At 43.6% G+C, this 21,734-nt stretch overlaps 1 protein-coding gene across 1 annotated transcript in view; it reads right to left on the bottom strand.

Annotated features, from left to right (window-relative positions):
- DNAH10 (dynein axonemal heavy chain 10) overlaps nucleotides 1–21,734 on the bottom strand; it is a 327,414-nt gene that overhangs the window by 16,216 nt on the left and 289,464 nt on the right. Inside the window, exons 74-77 of the mRNA XM_030218355.1 lie at nucleotides 14,499–14,630; nucleotides 13,769–13,980; nucleotides 13,506–13,673; nucleotides 1,517–1,697 (exon numbers count right to left, since the gene is read on the bottom strand). Coding sequence (XP_030074215.1) covers nucleotides 1,517–1,697; nucleotides 13,506–13,673; nucleotides 13,769–13,980; nucleotides 14,499–14,630 — 693 coding nt within the window. The remainder of the gene's footprint in view (nucleotides 1–1,516; nucleotides 1,698–13,505; nucleotides 13,674–13,768; nucleotides 13,981–14,498; nucleotides 14,631–21,734) is intronic.

The following is a 21,734-nucleotide window of genomic DNA, read 5'->3' as shown; positions in this document are numbered from 1 at the left end:
TATAACGGCATTATAACATACTCACACCTGTTTTCCATACCTTTCCTAATAATACCCAACATTCTATTCGCTTTCCGAGCCGCAGCAGCACACTGAGCAGAAGGTTTCAGTGTATTATCGACAACGGCACCCAGATCCCTTTGTTGGTCCGTCCTAACGTGGAACCTTGCATGACGTAGCTATAATTCGGGTTCTTTTTTCCCCACATGCATCACCTTGCACTTGCTCACATTAAACGCCATCTGCCATCTAGCCGCCCAGTCTCCCAGTCTCGTAAGGTCCTTCTGTAATTTTTCACAATCCTCTCGCGAGTTAACGACTTTGAATAACTTTGTGTCATCAGCAAATTTAATTACCTCGCTAGTTACTCCCATCTCTAAATCATTTATAAATATATTATAAAGCAGCGGTCCTAGCACAGACCCCTGAGGAACCCCACTAACTACCCTTCTCCAATGTGAATACTGCCCATTTAACCCCACTCTCTGTTTCCTATCCTTCAACCAGTTTTTAATCCACAATAGGACTTTTCCTCCTATCCCATGACCCTCCCATTTCCTCTTTAGCCTTTCATGAGGTACCTTGTCAAATGCCTTTTGAAAATCCAGATACACGACATTTTAATCAAGTGGGGAGAAGGTTTGCTATATTGGAACTTTTAGTGTCCTGTACAGGCATACAGCACTAACTCATCCTGAGCCATGTGTGGAAGTTTCAGTTAGTGTGGAAGAGATGCAGCTGTGTCTGGGGGCTGTGAGAGCTGGCTCATCCAAGTGAGTGAGACTCTGACATTGGCAAGGCAGGAAGGCTATACCATGTCAACTGGTCAACAGAAAAACAATCAAGTTAGACAGGGCAGTTCCAGGTAGGCAGCCGACAGGAGGCACATACCAAACATGGCTGCATTATCCTGCCTGTTCCTAAAGAACAGGTGTTTACTTGTGTAAAAAGTTTAATAAATTGCTTTACCAACATAATGCATTAAATATTCCAATCCCAGTCATCTCTGCAAATCTCTAAAGAACTACTGAAGTGATAAAACTCGTAATTCTATTATGCCTTAAATGATTTTATGGAGATAATTTTATAAAGTATTTGCCAAGTAAAAGCATATTTTACACACAAAAAACAGCCATTGTATGTGCAGAAGAATACACATATAAAAAGGAAGTGAACAGAAATACAGTGCCCAGTTCTACATGATATATATATATATATATATGCCGGTGGTGTTGGGGCCATGATTTGGATGGAGCAGGGGCAGAACTGCAATGTACAGCACACAGAGTACATGCATATAGTTACCCCTGCCTCCGACCAGGTGTAAATTTATGCAAGAGCATTGGTCAACTACTGGAGATAGGTGCATTTTTTGTAAATGTTTGTAGGTGCCCTTTTATAAAATTATCCCCCACCCCCCCTGCCCCCCCCACACACACACATGATTAACAAACAAGCACATTTTCGTTTTTTTTAAACATTACTGGCTCTTAATTTTACTGACAGATTTACTTACCTTGTCCAGGGCGCTCAGAAACTTCATCTGCAGTACAGAACTTAGTCACTTGGGTATATAATGTAGAGCGATCCAGGGGCCAGTAATTCTTTCTACAGGTGGCTTGAACCAGAGCAGTCAAGTAAGACTCTGGAATATGCAGCCCAGATAGCCACATGACATTTGGTTCATGTTCAGTAACCTGGAAATGCAGTAAACATAAACCAAATCTCAAAATGCAAACATACTAAAATGTATATATGCATACGTATTTTGAATAAGCTTTATGTTAATGGAAGTTTGATCAAGTAATATTCAAGGGACATGCAAAAATAAGAAAAAAGCTTTTCATTGCATATAAGTTAGACCTAGGTCCACCTGTACACCTTGGCACAAGATCGCCAGAGTGTTCGACCAGCCACAACAGTGTCCATCTCTTCCTCATTAGTACCAAGGTGCTAAAGTTTATTCTTTGGTCTTGTTCTCTTCCCACTTTTTGATGTCCATCACATTGCAATTTTGGGATGCCAACAATGATGCAGACTTAGAAAATTTGCAATCAGCAGGACCTTCACACACATACAATTTATTTATTTGTAGCATTTGTATCCCACATTTTCCCACCAATTTGCAGGCTCAATGTGGCTTACATTAAGGCATAATGGCGATCGCCATTTCCGGGTACAGAATTACAAATGGTATTGCATTAAGGTGCATACATACATGGTAAAGAGGATATCATGGAGCCTCCATGAGTCACTTTTCAGATCTCCTTATTGGTAATAAAATCATGATAGGTGACACTAATAATTCTTCACAGGCATTGTGATGGAATATATTCAGGTATTTTAAAATAAATTTCATGCAATTTAAACCCAAGTGAAAATACTTGAAAAGAAAACAGTAAGGTTAACATATATAAAATTGTACAGCCAACCTAATTATTAAAAGCAAAAGCCCTACTATTATAAGTACACTAAAAGAGGGATGGAGATTAGTGTAGAAGAAATAAGAAAGAAAAATCTTTAGAGGTATAAGAAAATACAGCAGTGCAAACAGTTACATTATGCAGCTGGGTCCACAGGTGAGTTACACTGAAATCAGTGGCGTAGCCAGAAAGCAATTTTTGGGTGGGCCAACAAGTCAGATGGGTGGGCACCAGGGTTGCCAACTTTTTTGAAATTGAAAAACTTGCCACCTGATACCCCACCCCATGCTCTAGCTCTACTCCACTCCCAATAACTTCAATAAGGGTAGCAGTGCAGGCTTCAGGGGGAAGTACAAGAGATTGCACTCTTCCGCCTCCATTGAGCCTCGGGTCCCTAACACACATACTTAGCCTGTATAGCAAGACCAAACACTTTTCAACATATCTTTCCAGTTACACGCTATAGAAATGATCCCAGAAAGTATAGTCTAGTATTAAAGGCAAATAAATTCTGCATCCACAGAACCCCCTGTCCCTCCCCCAATGGGTACAGAGCAGAGTTAGGACATTTCCCCATAAAACTCACTGTAATCTCAACAGCCGCCATATAGTAAATTAAACAATCTTTAAAACAAAATATCACTCATAACCTAATGCAAATCTACAATGCCAGCACTAACTTCCAAAAGAAGGATCCTACCTATGAAAAAGGCATTGCCCTACATATTACAGTGGGGCCGTAAAATATCAATACATCTATTGGGAAAACTAAACAAACCAAACTTACTACAGAAGGCTACATAGAAAATTCATGCTAACAGAATACCTCGATCACACACACAGAATAAAAATGCCAAATATAGAATAATTGACTAAAATGTATAAACATAAATATAACCAAAACCCCAAAAAGCCAAAACTTGCATGTAATACAATACCAGAGATACAGAAAGAAATGCATTTCCTCCTGTGCAAAATATAAACATAGTACGTGCCAGGGATGGTGTTGGAGTGCAACTAGAGCAATTGCTCTTGGTCCCCTGGCGGCCTGGCCAGAGAGAGCCACAAGCATGATGGAAGCTGAAGGCAGTGCAGTCTGGTGATGGGCTTTGGGGTTCCCTCCCAAATTTATGGCCTGGGCTCCAGCCATGTCTAACACCAGCTCTGGCAAGATGTACATTCCAAATGTGACACATTTTAATCACAAAATTGAAAAAAAATGATTTTTTTTTTCTACCTTTTGATGTCTGGTTATTTTATTTTTCAAATCAGCTTGGTTCTAGTCTCTGGTTTCTGCTTTCTTCTGTCTTAATTCACTTACCAGGGTCTCCTGTCTATTTGTCATTTCTTCTCTCTCCATGTCCACCATCCATCTCCCATCTCTGTGTCCCTATAGTTCCTTGTCCAGTATCTCCAGTATGTTCAAATTCCTGCATCCATCACCACCCTTCTATCCCCTACCCCTGTGTCCAGCTTCACCCCTTGTGTCCCTATGCCCTCACATGCCCAGTATCTCCCTTTTGAGTTCCTATTGTCCCCTATGTCTAGTATCTCTCCCCTATGACCATATACCCCTCCCTCCAAGTGTCCAGCATAGCCTCTCTATTCTCACATTCCCCCCTCTCTGTCAGGCATTACCTCTCTGTGTTCATATGTTATTCCAATACAGCATCTCACGTCTGTTTCTGTATCTCCCCTTTCTTCCTCACTCACACCAATGTCTCTCTCTGCTCTCCGATCCCACCTATCCAGCTACTCTGCTTCTCTCTTCCAGCTTTTGGCTCTTTCTCCCACTGTGGGTTAAACAATTTGTCTCCCTCTTCCTTCATCCCCTTGATCTGCCATCTCTCTCCCTTCCCTCTAATCGCTCCTCCTGGTACAGCACCTCTCTCCCTTCCCTCAAGCCTCCCCTGCAGGCCTTCCCTCCAGCCTCCTCCCTACAGGTCCAGCACCTCTCTCCCTTCCTTCCAGCCTGCCCCCCTTGCAGGTCTAACAACTCTCTTCCTTTCCTCCAGCCCCCAGCCTCTCTCCCTTGCAGGTCCAGCACCTCTCATCCTTCCCTCCATCTTCCTCCCCCCCTTTCAGGTCCAGCATCTCTCTCCCTTGCCTCCAGCCAGCCACCCCCCATTGCAGGTCCAGAACTTCCCTTCCTTCCAGCTAGCCACCACCCCCCTTTGCAGATCCAAAACTCTCTCCCTACCCTCCAAGCAGCAACCTCTCCTCTTGCAGGTCCCAAACCTCTCTCCCTTCCCTTCAGCCAGCCATCTCCCCCCTTTTGCAGGTCCAGAATCTCTCTCCCTTTTCTCCAGCCAACCCCCCCCCCCCCTTTTGAAGGTCCAGAACCTCTCTCCAATCCCTTCCCTATGGCCTCAAGCCCCCCCCCCCCCCACATCCCACCCCCACACAGGTGAAGCCACTGTCTCCCAGCCTGTCCCTCTCCCACCCTACAGGTACAGCCACTCACTCCATTTTCCTCCCTCACTAACGCTGATCACAGATGAAGAGACCTGCTCCAGAGCCTTCCCTGCCACAATCAGCTCTCTTCAGTGCAACTTCCTGTTTCCCAGAGGGCAGATCGTGGCAGAGGGAAGGCTCTGGAGTGCTCAGCGAATCACTGCTGGCCCCGCCCTTAATTTAAACCGGATGCTTACGGCAGGGGTGAGGGAGGGGAAAGAGAAAAGAAGACTCAAGTGAAGCTGCGGTTGCGATCGCGATTGTGGTTGCGGTTTTGATCCATTATTTTTGGGTGGGCCTTGGGTGGAAATGGGTGGGCCTGGGCCCACCCAGGCCCACCCGTGGCTACGCCCCTGACTGAAATGATGATTCAACATCTTTGTTGCTAAGAAACAGTGTAAGTCGAGAAAGTTCTAAAAAGATATACCTGATATTTTTAAACCAAATAACACACACAGAAACATTAAAAGGAAATAGACCCTCAGTTGTAGAACCCAGGGATGCACCTCTGAGTGTCTGGAAACACCCACATTTGACAATCCAAAAGTTTTTTCTTCCTATACTTATAACAAAGTTTCAAAACATTATCTCTTACAATTTCTGAATCAAACATAGCTATCAAAGTAAATGAAGATACAGAGACCCCTTCAGCAGATAATCAGATACATTCAAACTATCCAAAGAGAAATCAGGTCCTGCTGAGTTATAAGCAAAACTATTCTTTGAAGAATCAGAAATATAGAAGAACGTATTCATAACTGGAAGATTTTCAGATGATATATTCAAATTCTCCAAAAAGTATTTAACATTACTTCAGCCAAAACTCCAGCTTTGCTGGGGAAGTTAATAAAATGCAAATTCTTCCTCTTAGATAGATTTTCCGTAACTTCTAATGTGCTTTGAATCATCGTTATCCTTAATTAATGCTTCTTCTAATGGCTCAGTTTTTCTCAATTTCAAGTACTGTTGGGGAATACTATAAATACTTACAGTGCTGCAGATTGATTCAATGTACATACTACCAAATGCATTTTTGAAGTGAATGAAGTTTATTGACAGTGGCTTTTGAAACTCAAGGCTTTGTTCAATGATATTTCGCAGTGTAAAAGTTTGCTCATTGTATGACCATTCACTGTAAAAAGCTTTAAATGCATCCATCACTGTAAAAAGCTTTAAGTGCATCCACTCTGCAGCCCCCCATTACCTCTCCACTCTCGTCTCTCCCTACATTCCTCCCCGTGAACTCCGCTCACTGGACAAATCTCTCTTGTCGTCCCCTTTCTCCTCCACTGCTAACTCCAGGCTTCGATCATTTTCTCTCGCAGCACCTTATGCCTGGAATAGACTTCCTGGACCTATACGTCTAGCTCCATCTCTACCTGTTTTCAAATCTATGCTGAAAACCCACCTTTCACTGCTGCTTTTTAGCCACTACCCAATTGCCCTCCCCTTGTCCCTTCCTTCCTTCTCACCCATTACTTCCCTCACCCGTAACTGTCTTGTCTGTCTGTATTATTTAGATTGTAAGCTCTTTTGAGCAGGGACTGTCTCTTTGTATAAGGTGGTCAGCGCTGCGTGCATCTGGTAGCGCTATACAAATGCTAATAATAATAATAAAAAGCTGCTTGCTCTTCTCACAGGATGGCATCAACCACTTAAGCAGCACAGTACAGAAGTTCTTGCCAGGGACCAACAGAAATGCAATGCCTTTCCAATCGCCCTTTTTTGGTAACTTGAAAGGCATCCCCGCTCCCATTCATCAGGGATGCATTCTGCATGCCAACATGCGTTCAACAGTCATGTTAGTTCTTTTACTATCCCAATATCATCACACTTCATCAGTTCCACTGGAATCTGATTCTCAATGCTTTTATTGCCACATCAACTTCTTCCATAATTTCCTTTTGTTTTACTATTAATCCATCATTGAGAGTGAAAGCATCAAAACAAAAAATTGCAGCTGACTTTGGCTGAGTCAGCATTTCCCTAAAATGCCCAACCTAGCATGCCTCCTGTTCTTGTTAGCAAAATCTTTCCATTTTTATCTTTGACTGAAATATTAGAGTTACATCTTGCTCCTGTAATTTATTTGATGTGGAAACATATTTTCATAGCATTTAGACTAGTCTAAGCACTTTGAAAATGAGCCTCATGGTGTCTTTGTATCATTTCAGTTAGCTGCTTTCTTGCATCTTTTTCTCTTTTCTCTCCACTCTGAATGTTAACAAATTTCAGCTCAGGGTAATCTGATTATGGCTGTGAACAAAAGATCTTGAATAATCACATGCAGAACATTTGGATCTATGCAATAGTACATGTTTATGCTAATGAATTCAATTTTCCATGGCAGTTACACCTGATATGAGTGAAATAAAAATAAAATAATAACCACCCTCTAAACTTTCCTGGAGGGAACAAGGATAGGCAGCAGAAAAAAAGAGGCAGGTGTACAACAGTAAAGGCAAACAAGAGTGCATGCAAAACCATAAAATAAAAGCGGTGAAACAGTGGCCCCCGTCGAACGTTAAGCTAAGAGTGCTTCATCCAGCAATATTCAGCTAAGTGCCATTTCCTGTTTTTGATGCTGGTAACTCACAAAAGAACCATATGAGATATACTTATAGCAATTAAGAGCTATAAAATACTTCGATAAGAGTGAGAATATGCTCTAGTGCTTTGTGGAGTTTTTACGCCCAATGATAGAATCCAAGAGAGTGTTACTAATAAAAGTTCATAACCTCGCTTAAAACCTGTGGCTGTGTGCCTACGGTTTCTGAGGGCTTTTCTCCACAGCATAACTGAAGCACCGTTCTTTAAGATTGTCAACTAGAGTTCTGTATATCACAGTATTAGGATACATCTTGAGCTCACTGATCCAGGTGAAATATCAGCAAAAGTTGTCAAATCTGAGGGTCATTCAGCAGTCTGTTTGTGATATGTTACAGGTCTTCATCCAAGGTCTCAATATATGCCAAAACCTTGCATGGAATGCAAAGTGGACAATCCAAACAATAGACAAACATAGTTTCTGCTAAATAAAAAGTGAAGTGTAGCTGCTTACTTGTAACAGGAGTGCTCAAAGTGAGTGATGTCATCTGATAGTGCTGATACATAAAAGCTCTCTTGGAGCTGAGCCAGAGTGTTTTTCTGAGCAAGTGCAGACAGCCTGCACAATTTCTACTTCTTGAAACTCATCCATCTGATCAGTGGCGTAGCTAGGACTGAATGGGCCCCAGATGGAAAGATTAAGATGAGTCCCCTATAACACCACTGCTCCCAAGATAGTGGGGACTGGGGGAAGGGGGTGGGAGTATACACATTTCCCAAAGCTGATTACGGCTTTGCTCCTAGTGTCTCTTCTGCTTTTCTCTGTTTTTTCTTAACTCACTCTAGGGTCTCCAATCCTATTGACATTTCTTCTCTCATCTTTTCTGCGTATCTCAATCTGTCCTGTCCAGCGTCTCCCCTCTGTGTCCCTGTTCTTATCCTCCCCCCATGTTCAGAATCTGCTCTGTGTCCCTAACTTACTCTGTCCAGCATCCCCCTCTGTGTCTGTTTCCTTCTCCTTGTGTCCAGTATTGCCCCTCTGTGTCTGTATCCCTCTCCTTGTGTCCAGTATTACTCCTCTGTGTCTCTATCCCTATGTTCCCTCCAGAGCCAGCATCTCTTCTTTGTCCCCATCCCTCCCCATGCCCAGCTTCTCCCTTCTCTCTTCCCTTTCTCTTAATTCTATCTCTCGTCCCTTCCACCCCCCCCCCCCCTCCAACCTCCATGATTTGACATCTCTGCTTCCTCCTCTTGGTCCAATGTCTCTCCCCCTCTGTTCCCTGTTCTAGTCTCTCTCTTCTCTCTACTTCTTCCCCCAGTCCAGCATATCTCCCCCTCTGCCCCTTCCATCGGACAGTTTAGCATCACTTCAGTTCCCCCACCCCCATCCCCAGGTACGGCATCACTCCAGCTTCCATGCAGGAAAGAGGAACCCAAACTATAGTTACATGATGCAAGATTGCACATTAGGAGCCATCATTGATGATACGTTGAAACCGCCTGCTCAGTGTGCAGTGGTGACTAAGAAAGCAAATAGAATGTTAGGTATTATTAGGAAAGGAATGGAAAACAAAAATGAAGATATTATAATGTCTTTGTATCACTCCATAATGCGACTGCACCTCAAATACTGTGTGCAATTCTGGTCACCTCATCTCAAAAAAGATATAGTGAAATTAGAAAAGGTACAGGGAAGGGCGATGAAAATAATAAAGGGAATGAGATGACTTTCCTATGAGGAAAGGCTAAAGTGGCTAGGGCTCTTCACCTTGGATAAAAGACAGCTAAGGAGAGATATGATAGAGGTCTATAAAATAATGAGTGGAGTGGAATGGGTAGACATGAATCGCTTGTTTACTCTTTCCAAAAATTCCAAGGACTAGGGGGCACGCAATGAAGCTACAAAGTAGTAAATTTAAAATGAATCGGAGAAAATATGTCTTCACTCAATGTGTAATTAAACTCTGGAATTCATTGTCAGAGAATGTGATAAAAGCAGTTAGCTTAGCTGGGTTAAAAAAAAAAGGTTTGGATAGCTTCCTAAAAGAAAAGTCCATAAGCCATTATTAAGATGCACTTGTAGCGGCCGCTGCTGCTCAACAGGAGAAGCAGCAGCGGCCGGAAATGGGGGCTGGCACTGCGTGCGGGACATGGACTCACGGAGCGGGGGGGGGAGCAAAAAAAAAGGTGCCGGTACGCCGTACCGTTGCGTACCGGCACAAAAAAAGCACTGCGTGTACCTATGACTGCTGGTCCTCCACAGCTGCAGTGGGTCGCTACTCGTGACAGAGAGAACACTGAAAGGTGTCTCTCTCTGGCCAGCAGGGGCCTTCCTTCTGCTGCATCCCACCTCTCTGATGTAACTTCCTGTGGGTGGGGCATGGCAGAGGAAAGGCCTCAACAGTAATCAAAAACAGCGAAGATGACGCAAAAAAAGAAAAAAAGAAAAAAAGGAAAAAAAATCCCAAAAATAAAAAAGGAACAGTGGAAAATAAAAAATAAAAAGTAAAAAATACAAAATACACAATTGGAAAAAAGAACTATAAAGAACAAAACTATAGGTGAAATAGAAAAAATCAAAAAAAGGAGGACGACACAAGCATAATGAAAAAAACTAAATGAATTTATTGAGGTGATATGACTCGACACAGCTGTGTTTCGGCCCAACTGGCCTGCATCAGGAGTCTGTTACACCATGTATGTATTTTCTGGTAATATCAGTCCTTGAAGAGTATTCAATTAAACGCACCCTTATTCAAAATCACTCTACCTTTAAAAAGGCTGTGTGCATGATCTGACAAAAATCGTTATAGAAGACTCTGGATAAAAAAAATATATATGTCTCACTGGAATAGCTGCAAAACAGCTTAGCGTTCGCTGGCAGGAAGGGAAGCCGGAGTGTTGCCAAACCTGGGCACAGCAGGGGGGAGGGGTTTTTAGGCAGCCCCTACCATTGGGTGGCCCTGGGCATTTTGCCAGGCTCACTCAATGGTAGCTATGCCCCCACATCTAATATAGAAATTAGAAATCAATTTTCCATCAACAAGCGGATGAATAAAAGCACAAGTGGGGAATCCTGTTTTTGACTGCTACCCTATTCTCATTTGATGATTGGATTCTCAGGGCAACCTGGACCAAAATTGTTGGGGAAGTTGACTATTGATTAAAATTCGCAACTTCTTCAAGATATTATCCACATAATGTAAAGGTGTAATTGCAAGACTATGAATGTTGAAATGACTCTGACTTCATGTGCTTTCACTTGATCATTTTGTTTCAGTCCTCTTAAGCTGTAGCTATGAGATATGATGTCTGTTAGGCAGTTTGATAAAGTTCTTTTAGATACGGCAGTGCTGATAAAGATGGTATGGTGAGTTCATAAGAGTAAGCTACTGTGGAAGAAGTTCAAATACAGGGAATAGTAGACCAGTGCTTGAAGTGTATTTACTCTTCGTGCTGAAGTTACTAAGAGATCAACTTTCCAGGTCAAATATTTCATTTGTGCTGATTTGATGTTTAGAGGCTGGTTTCACGAGCTAGAATAGTCTTGAGGTCCCATGGCACGAAAGGTCTCTTGATCAAGAGCGTTGTATGCCACAACTCTTTCATGAACTTGGATATCAGAACATGAAGCAATACAAGGTTTCAAGTGATGTGCACATCATACGCTATCACACTGAGAAGTATTTTTTAAAATAAGCATGCGCAAGCAGAATTGCCCCTTCATCCTTCCCAGGAAGTTAAGGCACAATCCGGCCAATATTCAAAAGTATTTAACCAGCCAGGAACAGCATCTGGTCGGTTAAATACCCTCAAGCTGGCTACCTGCCAGTATTCAGGGGGCGATTACCGGCTATCTCTCACTAAATATCCCAGTCAGAGGCTAGGTCACTTGACATAGTCGGTTACTGCCGATTTTCATCAGCTAACTGGTTAAGTTTAGCAGCCAGATAGACCCGCGTAGAAAGCAGGTCTATCTTTGGCCACTATAATTTAGCCGGTCAGCCGATGAATATCGGCTTAACTGGCTATGTTTGCAGTGCCAAAAAAAAAGCTAGAAATTCAGTGCTGGTGGCCGGATATGGCCCCAGCATTGAATTTCTGAGTTTGCCGGTGACCGCGGGAGTTAGCAAGTCTATCTCCCCTAGTCTCACTATCGGCCTCAATAATCACAACTAGACCTAGAATGGAGTTAAGAAGTCACAGCTTTATTAACATTCTAATGCTACTCATAAAGCTGAACCTTTACAAATTGCACCCCGCCTTTTCCATTCCCTAAATACTTAATTATTTCTTCTTTATTCATCCCTCCCACACCTCTGACTACCTGGGCTTTCTCCCACTTCCCTTCGGTTGCAGGTGCCCAACAATAAGCTCCCTTCAGGTTTCAAGGTAATGGCTCTCCCAGCCATGACCCAGCTGAGTGAATCAACTCAAAAAGAGCAGCATAGTGGCAGGAAAACTGTGTCTGCCACTAAAAGATAGGTAAGAGCTGGTAGGGCTGTAAAACAAGAAAATGGTAGCAGGAATGCTAGGTTCCACCCTAGGAGTCAGCACTCAGGGAAGAGAACTTGGAAAATATGCTGAAATCTTCTGCCCAGTATGTGGGGGCAGCCATAAAATCAAACAGGATTCTAGGAATTATTAGGAAAGGGACAAAAAACAAGGCAAAGAATACTATAACGTCTCTGTATTGCTCCATGATGCGACCTTGAGTACTCTCTGCAATTCTGGTTGGCATTATAGCAGAATTAGAAAAGGTTCAAAGAAGGGCAACCAAAACGAATAAGGGGATGGAACTCTTGTTATATGAGGAAAGGCATAAGAGGTTAGGACTCTTCAGCTTGGAAAAGAGATGGCTGAGGGGAGATATGATAGAGGACTACAAAATACTCAGTGGTGTAGAACGAGTAAAAGTGGATCCATTTTTTACTCTTTCAAAAAGTACAAAGACCAGGGGACAGTCAATGAAATTGCTTGGAAATACTTTTTCACTCAAAGAATAGTTAAGCTCTGGCACTCGCTGCTGGAGGATATGGTATCAGTAGTTAGTGTATCTGGGTTTAAAAAAAGGTTTGGACAAGCTCCTGGAGGAAATGTCCATAGTCTGCTATTGATATAGACATGAGGAAAGCCACTGCTTGTCCCTGGGATTGGTAGCATGAAAAATGGCCCTTACAGAAAGATGCAATGAGTACAAAATGTCTAAAATAGGGTGATTTTTTGAACCAAAAAGATAGATTATTATTATTTATTGCATTTGTATCCCACATTTTCCCACCTATTTGCAGGCTCAATGTGGCTTACAGAGTTTTGTTATGACATAGTCATTCCAGGATATCAGACACAATAGGTAACGTCCGAAGATTAAGTAAGAAGCAAGAAGGAAGGTGTTAGGTAGGTTAGTATAGAAGGTGGGCTTTTATAACTGGGTGGTTGGTGAGGTAGTTTTGTAAGGTTATGGGTTCTCTTTGTAGGCCTTGTTGAAGAGATGTGTCTTCAGAGATTTGCGAAAGTTAGTTATTTCGTCAATGATTTTCAGGGCTGTAGGTAATGCATTCCACAACTGCGTGCTCATGTAGGAGAAGGTAGTGACATGTGTCAGCTTGTATTTTAGTCCTTTACAACTGTGGAAGTGCAGATTGAGAAATTTGCGGGATGATCTTATGGCGTTTCTGGGTGGCAGGTCCATGAGGTTTAGCATGTAGATTGGGGCGTCTGCATGAATGATTTGTGTACAATCGTGCAGATCTTGAACACAGATGTTTTCCTGGTTTGAAAATGACCATGTTTGGCACTGGATTTTTGGATGTTTTTTTGCAAACTGTCCAAAATCGTATTTGGACCTCATATCAAAAATGCCCTTCTCTATGTCCAATTTTGCTTCTTGATATTTAATAACATGCTGTACATGACCTTGTTTAATATTCTTTCAAAAAGACAGCAGTAAACCGAAACATAAATAATTAATAGACACAGTCACTGCAGAGAATAGAGTTTTAACGTATACACCACAAATCTAAAACAGAATAAAGAAATAAACAGTGGGCATAACGAATACTTCCATGTAATGCTTCTTACCCACAACGTGTATTGCACAAACCGCTTCCTGAAATGGATCATCCAGTTTCCCAGGGTTTTTAATGTATCTGGGGCAAGTTTTCTCCAGACGCTAGGGATGTGGCCATTAAAGAGAGCACGGGCCACTTCATCCAGCTCACTGCTCATGCCTACCTCCCCAGCCAAGGCCTGCAACAGGCATTGAGAGAGACAGAAATTATACACTTTGCTACACAACAGGGTCAGCTATGTTGCATTGCTCTAAAGAAATGTTGTATTTTTACCCTTTTCAATTCAGTCAATGATTTAACCATACGAACGATCAGTTTGTTAAAACGTTCGAGTTCCTGTAACAGTACCACAGTTGTCGGTGTAATATCAGTTCCATAATTCTTTCTTATCTGATCGATATCAAATGTCTCTGGCAACTTGTTTTCTATGTCCTTGGCAACCTGTTCAATATATTCATCTCGACTAATTCCAGCACCAGATTCACCTATTAGGGAACAAAATTCAAGAGATTAAAAAAAAAATCTTCTTACCTTTCTTGCCCACTTATTCAGACTTTGTTTAACAATTTGTTTTAAACACTAACAAATTCTTGCTGGTATTCACTGCTGCATTTGGGTAGTCTGTTCTAGGACCACACAGATATATAGGCGCTTGGCTGACAAGTGCCTACTTCATAGAGGATCCCGGTTAGGGTTACCATATGGCTCCAGAAAAAGGAGGACGGATTGAGCCAGCCGGGTTTTACTTCCATTGCTTTCCATTGACACCAATGGAAGTAAAACCCGGCTGGCTCAATCCGTCCTCCTTTTTCTGGAGCCATATGGTATCCCTAATCCCGGTGGAAGAAGCGACACTGAAGTGTCCAGCCTCTAATAAGGCCTGCTCTTTCAGCCCCAGACCAGCTCACAAACTACATTATGGAAGGGCAGGATGGGAAAAAGAAGAAGAGCAAAACATAAAGAATTTATACAGAAGTTACTGCAATTAGCAAACTACAAGTACCTGTTTGAGGCTGCAGTTCTAAAAGATGGGCCCACATGTCTCGGGCTGCCTGAGTATAATATCCAATTTCTGCATTTGAATGAAGGCCAAACACCTCTGGAGTGTTGGCAAGTGGAAGGGATTCTATTTCCTCTGCAGAAAGGAAATATCTGTCACCAAGTGTTAATGTCTATGCAGGAGATTCAAATAATAGAGATCTATTCATATTCACATCAAAAGCAAAATACATTTAGGGAGAAAAGTCAGGCAGTGGTAGTCAGTGATTTTTAAATAGCAGGTGCAGCAGGTTTTTTATACCCAGATATTCAGTGCCGGTATCTGGATACCAGTGGTGCTGAATATCTGGGCAGACGTTTGCTGGCACTGCTTATCCAGATACCAGTGATATTCAGACTTTTTAAAAAAATTCTAACTTTATCCGGGCAGTAACCGGATAAAGCAGTTACTCACCTGTAACAGATGTTCTCCGAGGACAGCAGGATGAATGTTCTTATACATGGGTGATGTTATTCTGACAGAGACCATGCGTGAACACTGGCAAGCCTACTTTCTCAAAGGCTTTGAAATGCATGTGTGCATCTTCCTGCCTGTCACTTGCGACACGGGACCTTGTCAGTCTAACATATGTAGCTGACAGAATTCAGTTCACAGGGAAGGCGGACAGGTAGGTTAAGAAAACTGCTTTCCTCGGAGAACATCTGCTACAGATAAGTAACTTTGCTGTCCCTGAAGATAAGCAGGATGATAATATTTTTACATGTGGGAATCCCTAGCTACCATGCTGCTTTAAACAAAAAATAGGGAATAATAACAAGGCCCATAACAGGGCGGGTTCTTGGGTACTGAACAGGAACTAGATAACTATACTCATTACAATTTTCCTTCAATTTTTTTTTAGGCAGCCTAGAACACAAAGAAATGGGCCTGGGGGAGTTAAGTTGGATTCTAGATGACCCCAAAGGGATTCTTAAGGACTATCTGACCAAACCAACTATCACGTTGGGAGTCCTGTTCCAAACAATAATGAAATGTGAATGTGTGAACAGAAGACCACAGTGCAGCTCTGCAAATTTCATCTATGGAGGTAGCTCTCAAGTGGGCTACTGATACAACATTGGCTCTGACATTATGAGCTGTGGCATGGCCCTCAAGAGTCAATCCAGCCTAGGCGTAAGTAAAGGAAATGCAGTCTACTCACCAGTTTAAAAGAGTGCATTTTTCGATGGCAGTCCTGTTTTTTGGATCAAAAGAAACAAAAAACTGTGTGGACTGCCTATTGGCTTTAGTCAATTTTAGATAGAAGGCCAAGGCTCTCTTGCAGTTCAGAGTATACAGTGTGCTTTCACTTTGATGGTCATGAGGTTTTGAAAAAAATGATGGTAAAACAATTGACTGGTTAAAATTGAACTCTGACAATACCTTAGAAAGGAACTTAGGGTGCACGCACAAGACCACTTTATTGTTGAAAAACTTTGTGTAAGGTGGATCAGCTACTAGGGCCTGAGCTCACTGACCCTGTGGGCTGAAGGGAACAACACCAAAAATAGGACCTTTAAGGTCAGGTACTTCAGATCACAAGTATCCAGTGACCTGAAGAGAGCTTTCATCAACTGGGTTAACATTGTTGGGATCCCATGATACTGCAGGGGCTTAATGAGAGGCTTCAATAAAAGCTAGCCCCATATGAAACAGCCAACTAAGGGCTGTGCAGAGATGATGGTAAAAACCAATTACATTAAGGTGAACCATAATGGAGTTGATCTTGAGACCTGACTCTGAAAGGTGTAGAAGGTACTCAAGCAGTTTGTGCGTAGGACAAGCAGCAAACCTCTTCCACTTAAATTCATAGGATCTCCTAGTGGAATCTCTTCTGGAAGAGGAGTCTTTTAGGAAATTATCTTAAAAGGTTTGGATAATTTTCTAAAAGAAAAGTCCATAAGCCATTATTAAGACAGATCTGGGAAATCCACTGTTTATTTCTAGGATAAGCAGCATCAAAACTGTTTTACTCTTTGGGATCTTACCTGGTACTTGTGACCTGGATTGACCACTGTAGGAAACAGGATACTAGGCTTTATGGACCTTCAGTCTGTCCCAGTATGAAAATGCTTATGTTCTTACTAGCCATTAAGCCCGTTAAAACGGGCGAGACTTTTGTTTGGAAAAATGTAATGGAAGAGCGGAAGAAGAAAATTAGAGTTGATGTGTACAGTATGCATTCAGCATTTCTCCTGCCCTCCCCTCCACCCATCTATGTCCAGCAGCTCTCCTCTCTTCCCTGCCCTCCCCACCCATGCCCAGTGATTCTCCTTTGCCCCCTGTCCTCCCCTCTCATTCACATCCAGTGATTTTCCTCTGTCCCCTGCCCTCTCCCCTCCCCTCCATCCATGTGCATCTCCTTCCTGTCTTCCCTCACCTCATCCATGTCCAGCATTTCTCCTGGACTCCATCCATCTATGTCCAGCAGCTGTCCTCTCTCCCCTGCCCTCCCAACCCATGGTCAGCGATTCTCCTTTACCCCCTGTCATTTATCCCCTCTCATTCACATCCAGTTATTTTCCTCTATCCCCTTCCCTCTCTTCTCTCCCCTCCCCTCCATCCATGTGCATCTTCCTGTCTTCCCTCACCTCCATGCATGTCCAGCATTTCTCCTGCCCTGCCCTCCCCTCCCTTCCCCCCCCGAGGTCGCAGCCACCCCTCCCCCCAAGGTCGCCACCGCCGCTCCCCCCCGAGATCACTACCACTGCTCCCCTCCCCCCGAGGTCACCGCCGGCCCCCTTCCACCTGGGCCAGGCCCTCTCCTCTCCATTGAACTTACAGCGCCTCACCTCCGAAACCGCAATGGGCAGCAGCAGATCACCTCCCTTCGGCCTTCCTTCCCTCCCTGTGTCCCGCCCTCGTGTGACGTGCTTCAGAAGATGACGCAACTAGATCTGTCTCAGCCAGTGAATCACAATCAGAAATCATTTTGGTCGCTCTTCTTTGAATCTTTTCTAATTCTGCTATATCTTTTTTGAGATACAGTGATCAGAACTGAACTCAATATTCAAGGTGAGGTTGCACCATGGAGCGATACAGAGGCATTATAGTATTCTTGGTCTTATTTACCATCCCTTTCCTAATACTTCCTAGCATCATGTTTTCTTTTTTGCCACCACCGCACACTGGGCAGATTTCAGCGTATTGTTTACAACAACACCTAGATCTTTTTCTTGGGTGCCCGACCCCCAAGGTGGACCCTAGCATCAGGTAACTATGATTCGTATTATTCTTCACAATGTGCATCACTTTGCATTTGTCCACATTAAATTTCATCTGCCATTTGGATGCCCAGTCTTCCAGTTTCCTAAGGTCTTCCTGCAATTTCTCACAGTCTGCATGTGTTTTAACAACCTTGAATAGTTTTGTGTCACCTGCAAATTTAATCACCTCACTCGTCATTCAGATTCCCACATCATTTATAAATATGGTAAATAGGACCAGTCCTCGTACAGATCCCTGTGGCACTCCATTATTCATCCTCCTCCATTTAACCCTACCCTCTGCTTTCTGTCCAATAACCAATTCCTAGTCCACAACAGAACATTGCCTCATATCCCAATGGAAGAGAAATGTATCTGAGGCTAGTCTGCCGTTTGACCCTAGTCTGGAACAGAGCTGAGCGACTACCGAAGCTGTAGTCTTGCAGTACCACCGCTAGAGGCTGACCCCTAATAGTAGTACTGTGAGACTACTGCTAGAGTTTGTAGTGGCAATTTTTAAACTGCAGCCACTAGGATCAGGAGTGAGTGGAATTTGCTCTTGCCCTGACAATCACTAGACCACCAGGCCTGGCACAGTAAACCCAGGTAGGGGGCCTGTTGGGATTTGGGGGTGGTGGAGGGGACCTTTTGCAGGGTGAGAGGATCAGTGTGGGGGGGGGGGGGGGTTGGGCATGGTGTTAGAAAGGGAAGAGAATGAAGAATCCCTTTATGCAGGTCCTGGACGATATTCAGCCAGGACCAGCATAATTGTCTTATGTGAGTCCTGACTGAATATCGGCCATGACACACCAACTCTCTGTGGCATGCACATATCTGTTGAGAGCAGATAGTTAATGCCAGTGCCCGGATATGGTTTGGCATTGAATATCTGGGCTAATTTAGCCAGCATTGATCGGCATTTTTAAAAATGCTGACTGCTGCTGGCTGAATATTGACTGAATAGTGTACAAGATGAAAAATCATGATCAGCTCCCAGACACTGCAGGCAACAATTATGAGTGTCGATAATGGACATGGTCCCATTGCACCAGGTACACTTCTTGAAACCAGTGGGAGCTTTCTGGAACATATTGCGAAAATAGTGAAAGTGAAATCAAACAGCTCAATTCTGAACATATTCATGCTGTCCAAGGCCTAAGAAGACCAAGGAGTTCATTTTCAAAGCACTTAGACATGGAAAGTACCATAGGTTACTATGGTACTTTGTACGTCTAAGTGCTTTGATAATGAGCCTCTAAGTGGGCCACGGAAAATTTAAGACATGCCAAAAACCTAACTAAGGAAAAACTACTGGGGAAAGAGGCCCCGCAAACAGCAACTGCAATTATAAACTCACAGTGGTTATGGCAACTAGAAAAGCCATTTTCCAGGTCAGATATTTTAAGGAAACTCCTCCCAGAGGCTTGAATGGTTTATCCATGTCTGGCTAACACGATGTTGAGTTCCCATGCTGGCAGCCATCAAGGCCTCTCATGAAGTGAAAGACAATAAAGTGGCAAGTAACTTGACCTGAAGGAGACAATGATAAGCTCATATGGCCACCGGATGGAGTCGAACAGATGATGTCTTGAGACTCTGATCCAAAAGGTGAAGCAAATATGAGTGAATTCCTTCAAAAAGGCGGTAAATAAATCCTAATAATAAATATGTAAGGGATTGTTGTTGGAGGGAATGTAATAAGGTTTTTTTCATTCTGAGGCCGAGTCTAGATGGAAAAGCAATGCCACTTTCACTGAGAAGATTTTTGTGTTGCTGGTTTTCTTGACAACAACATAACTTGCTTTACAGATTTTGTGATAGGTCGAGGCTCAACTAGGTCCTGCACAATCTCCAAGGTTTCAGGGTTCTGAAATCAGGAGGCAAGATTTGACTCTTTTCCTGTGTCAGATGAGTTGGGAGACGGCCTAATGATACTGTTTGGTCTATAGATAGATTTAGCAGATGCAAAAACCAAATCTGTCTTGGCCAATGAGGGGCTATAAGGATTATTTGTGCTTTGTCCATGCCAATATTTTGAAGTACCTTGGACATCAGGGGAGTAAGCTCTTCTGAGCAGGGACTGTCCTTATTTGTTAATTTGTACAGCACTGTGTAACCCTAGTAGCGCTCTAGAAATGTTAAGTAGTAGTAGTAGTAAAAGGTGGAAGCACCACAAGTGCCTCAGAAATAAGAGTACTGAGCTCCTCTTTATGAATAACCTCAGTACTTTCGGATCATCCCCCTCCTCAGGAGGGAACTCTCCTCCTCTAATGGCTCCTTCAACGATGGCTCCTCTGAACAGACCAAGGCCACATCAGATAAGGAGAGAGAAGCAGAGATAGCCTCATCTACCCACTCCTGGAGATGTAAACTAGATCTCTTAGGAACCAGAGAGGCAGCAAGGTGAGAAACTGAAGCACCTTTCAGCAACTCTGACTGTCCCTGTTTCAGTAAATAGACTAAGTGTAAGAGCAATATAAGCTCCGGAGAAAACAAAGATCCCAATGCAAATGAATGCATGTAAGCCGCATTGAGCCTGCCATGAGTGGGAAAGCGTGGGGTACAAATGTAACAAAAATAAAAATAAAATGCTCCGTCAAGCCTCAAGGCTATAACAGGGCTGCCGAGAGGGGGGTGGAGAGGGGGGCAAAATTCCCCAGGGCCCGGCCTCCAAGGGGAGCCTGCCTGGTGCTGCCTTGGCTCTCCTGCTCCTGTATACCGCAGAGCAGTTATTGCGCTATTGTTAACTCTGCTCTGCCAGCCACAGGTCCTTCTCCTTCTTCCTGCTGCATCCAAACAGGAAGTACTTCACACAGGGAGGCAGGATGCGGCAAGATGAAGGACCTGTGCAGCACAGTGAAGCAGGAGAGAAGACAAGTAAGCAGGCCCGGGGGGGGGGGGGGGGGGGGCGTGCACGGGCCCACAAAGGGAAGCTCACACAGGCCCGAAGGGGTGTTTGCCCTGGGCCCGGCTTTGTCTCTCGGTAGGGTTACCATATGGCTCCAGAAAAAGGAGGACGGTTGAGCCAGCCGGGTTTTACTTCCATGGCTTTCAATGGAAAGCAATGGAAGTAAAACCCGGCTGGCTCAATCCGTCCTCCTTTTTCTGGAGCCATATGGTAACCCTATCTCTCGGCAGCCCTGGGCTGTAAAATGGTGGCAATGCTCCACACATGATCAGCCAGAGGCTGCTTCTCACTGCCAGTTGGGCCCAACAAAATGGTCCCATTCCCGAGCTCTCCTGCATCAAACAGCACATCAGCCCTGCAAGAGAGCATGAAGACCCCAGCATATTCAAATGCTACGCTAAATCAGGATCCCTCCCCTGCACCAAGTAGAACTTGCAGCCCTCCAAGCAGTTCTGAGTCAAACTTTAGTCTGACTTACCACTGCCGGCTACTCCTCCCAAGTTCAGTCTCCAAAAGTCTCACCAAAGATGAGAAAGGCTCAGAACTGAAACTCTGTCCCACGCTCTCCAGCAAACGTATTTCCTTCTCCTTTTTTTTAAAGGTTGTTGTGCTAGAAAAGGAGAGCTCCACAGGAAACAGGGGAGAGGTGAAGGGAATGAAGAAATAAATTTGCAGGGCACCAGAGACAGGGGTCTGAAGACCTCCAGATATGATTCTGCAGACTCAAGCCACTTGCAAAACTCAATTGGGGACCAGTTGACCAACTAGACTAGGTTAGTTGGTCAACTGGTCACTCAGAACCAAAGGCTGAAAAGTGTGTCCATTCACCTGCTGGAGATAGAAAATACTGAGGACCTGAACTGGATGCCAAGAGAGATATGTCTCAGCTCAGTTTTCACTTTTCTATCTCCAGGTGCTAGTTGATGAATACAGCTATCCCACAGATTCTGGAATAGTGGGAAGCTATGTAATGGAAACATAATTGTTATAGTCTATTTTGACATCAAGATTTAAAGCAAGAGAGGAATACGAGAACCCATCAAACACAGATCATACATAGTCAAGAAAGCTTGACGTAACTATTAA

The sequence above is a fragment of the Microcaecilia unicolor genome, chromosome 11 (genome assembly GCF_901765095.1).
Source record: "Microcaecilia unicolor chromosome 11, aMicUni1.1, whole genome shotgun sequence".
NCBI classification, from domain to species: Eukaryota; Metazoa; Chordata; class Amphibia; order Gymnophiona; family Siphonopidae; genus Microcaecilia; species Microcaecilia unicolor.
Note: the sequence above shows the minus strand (reverse complement) of the source record. Positions and strands in the feature narration are given on the sequence as shown.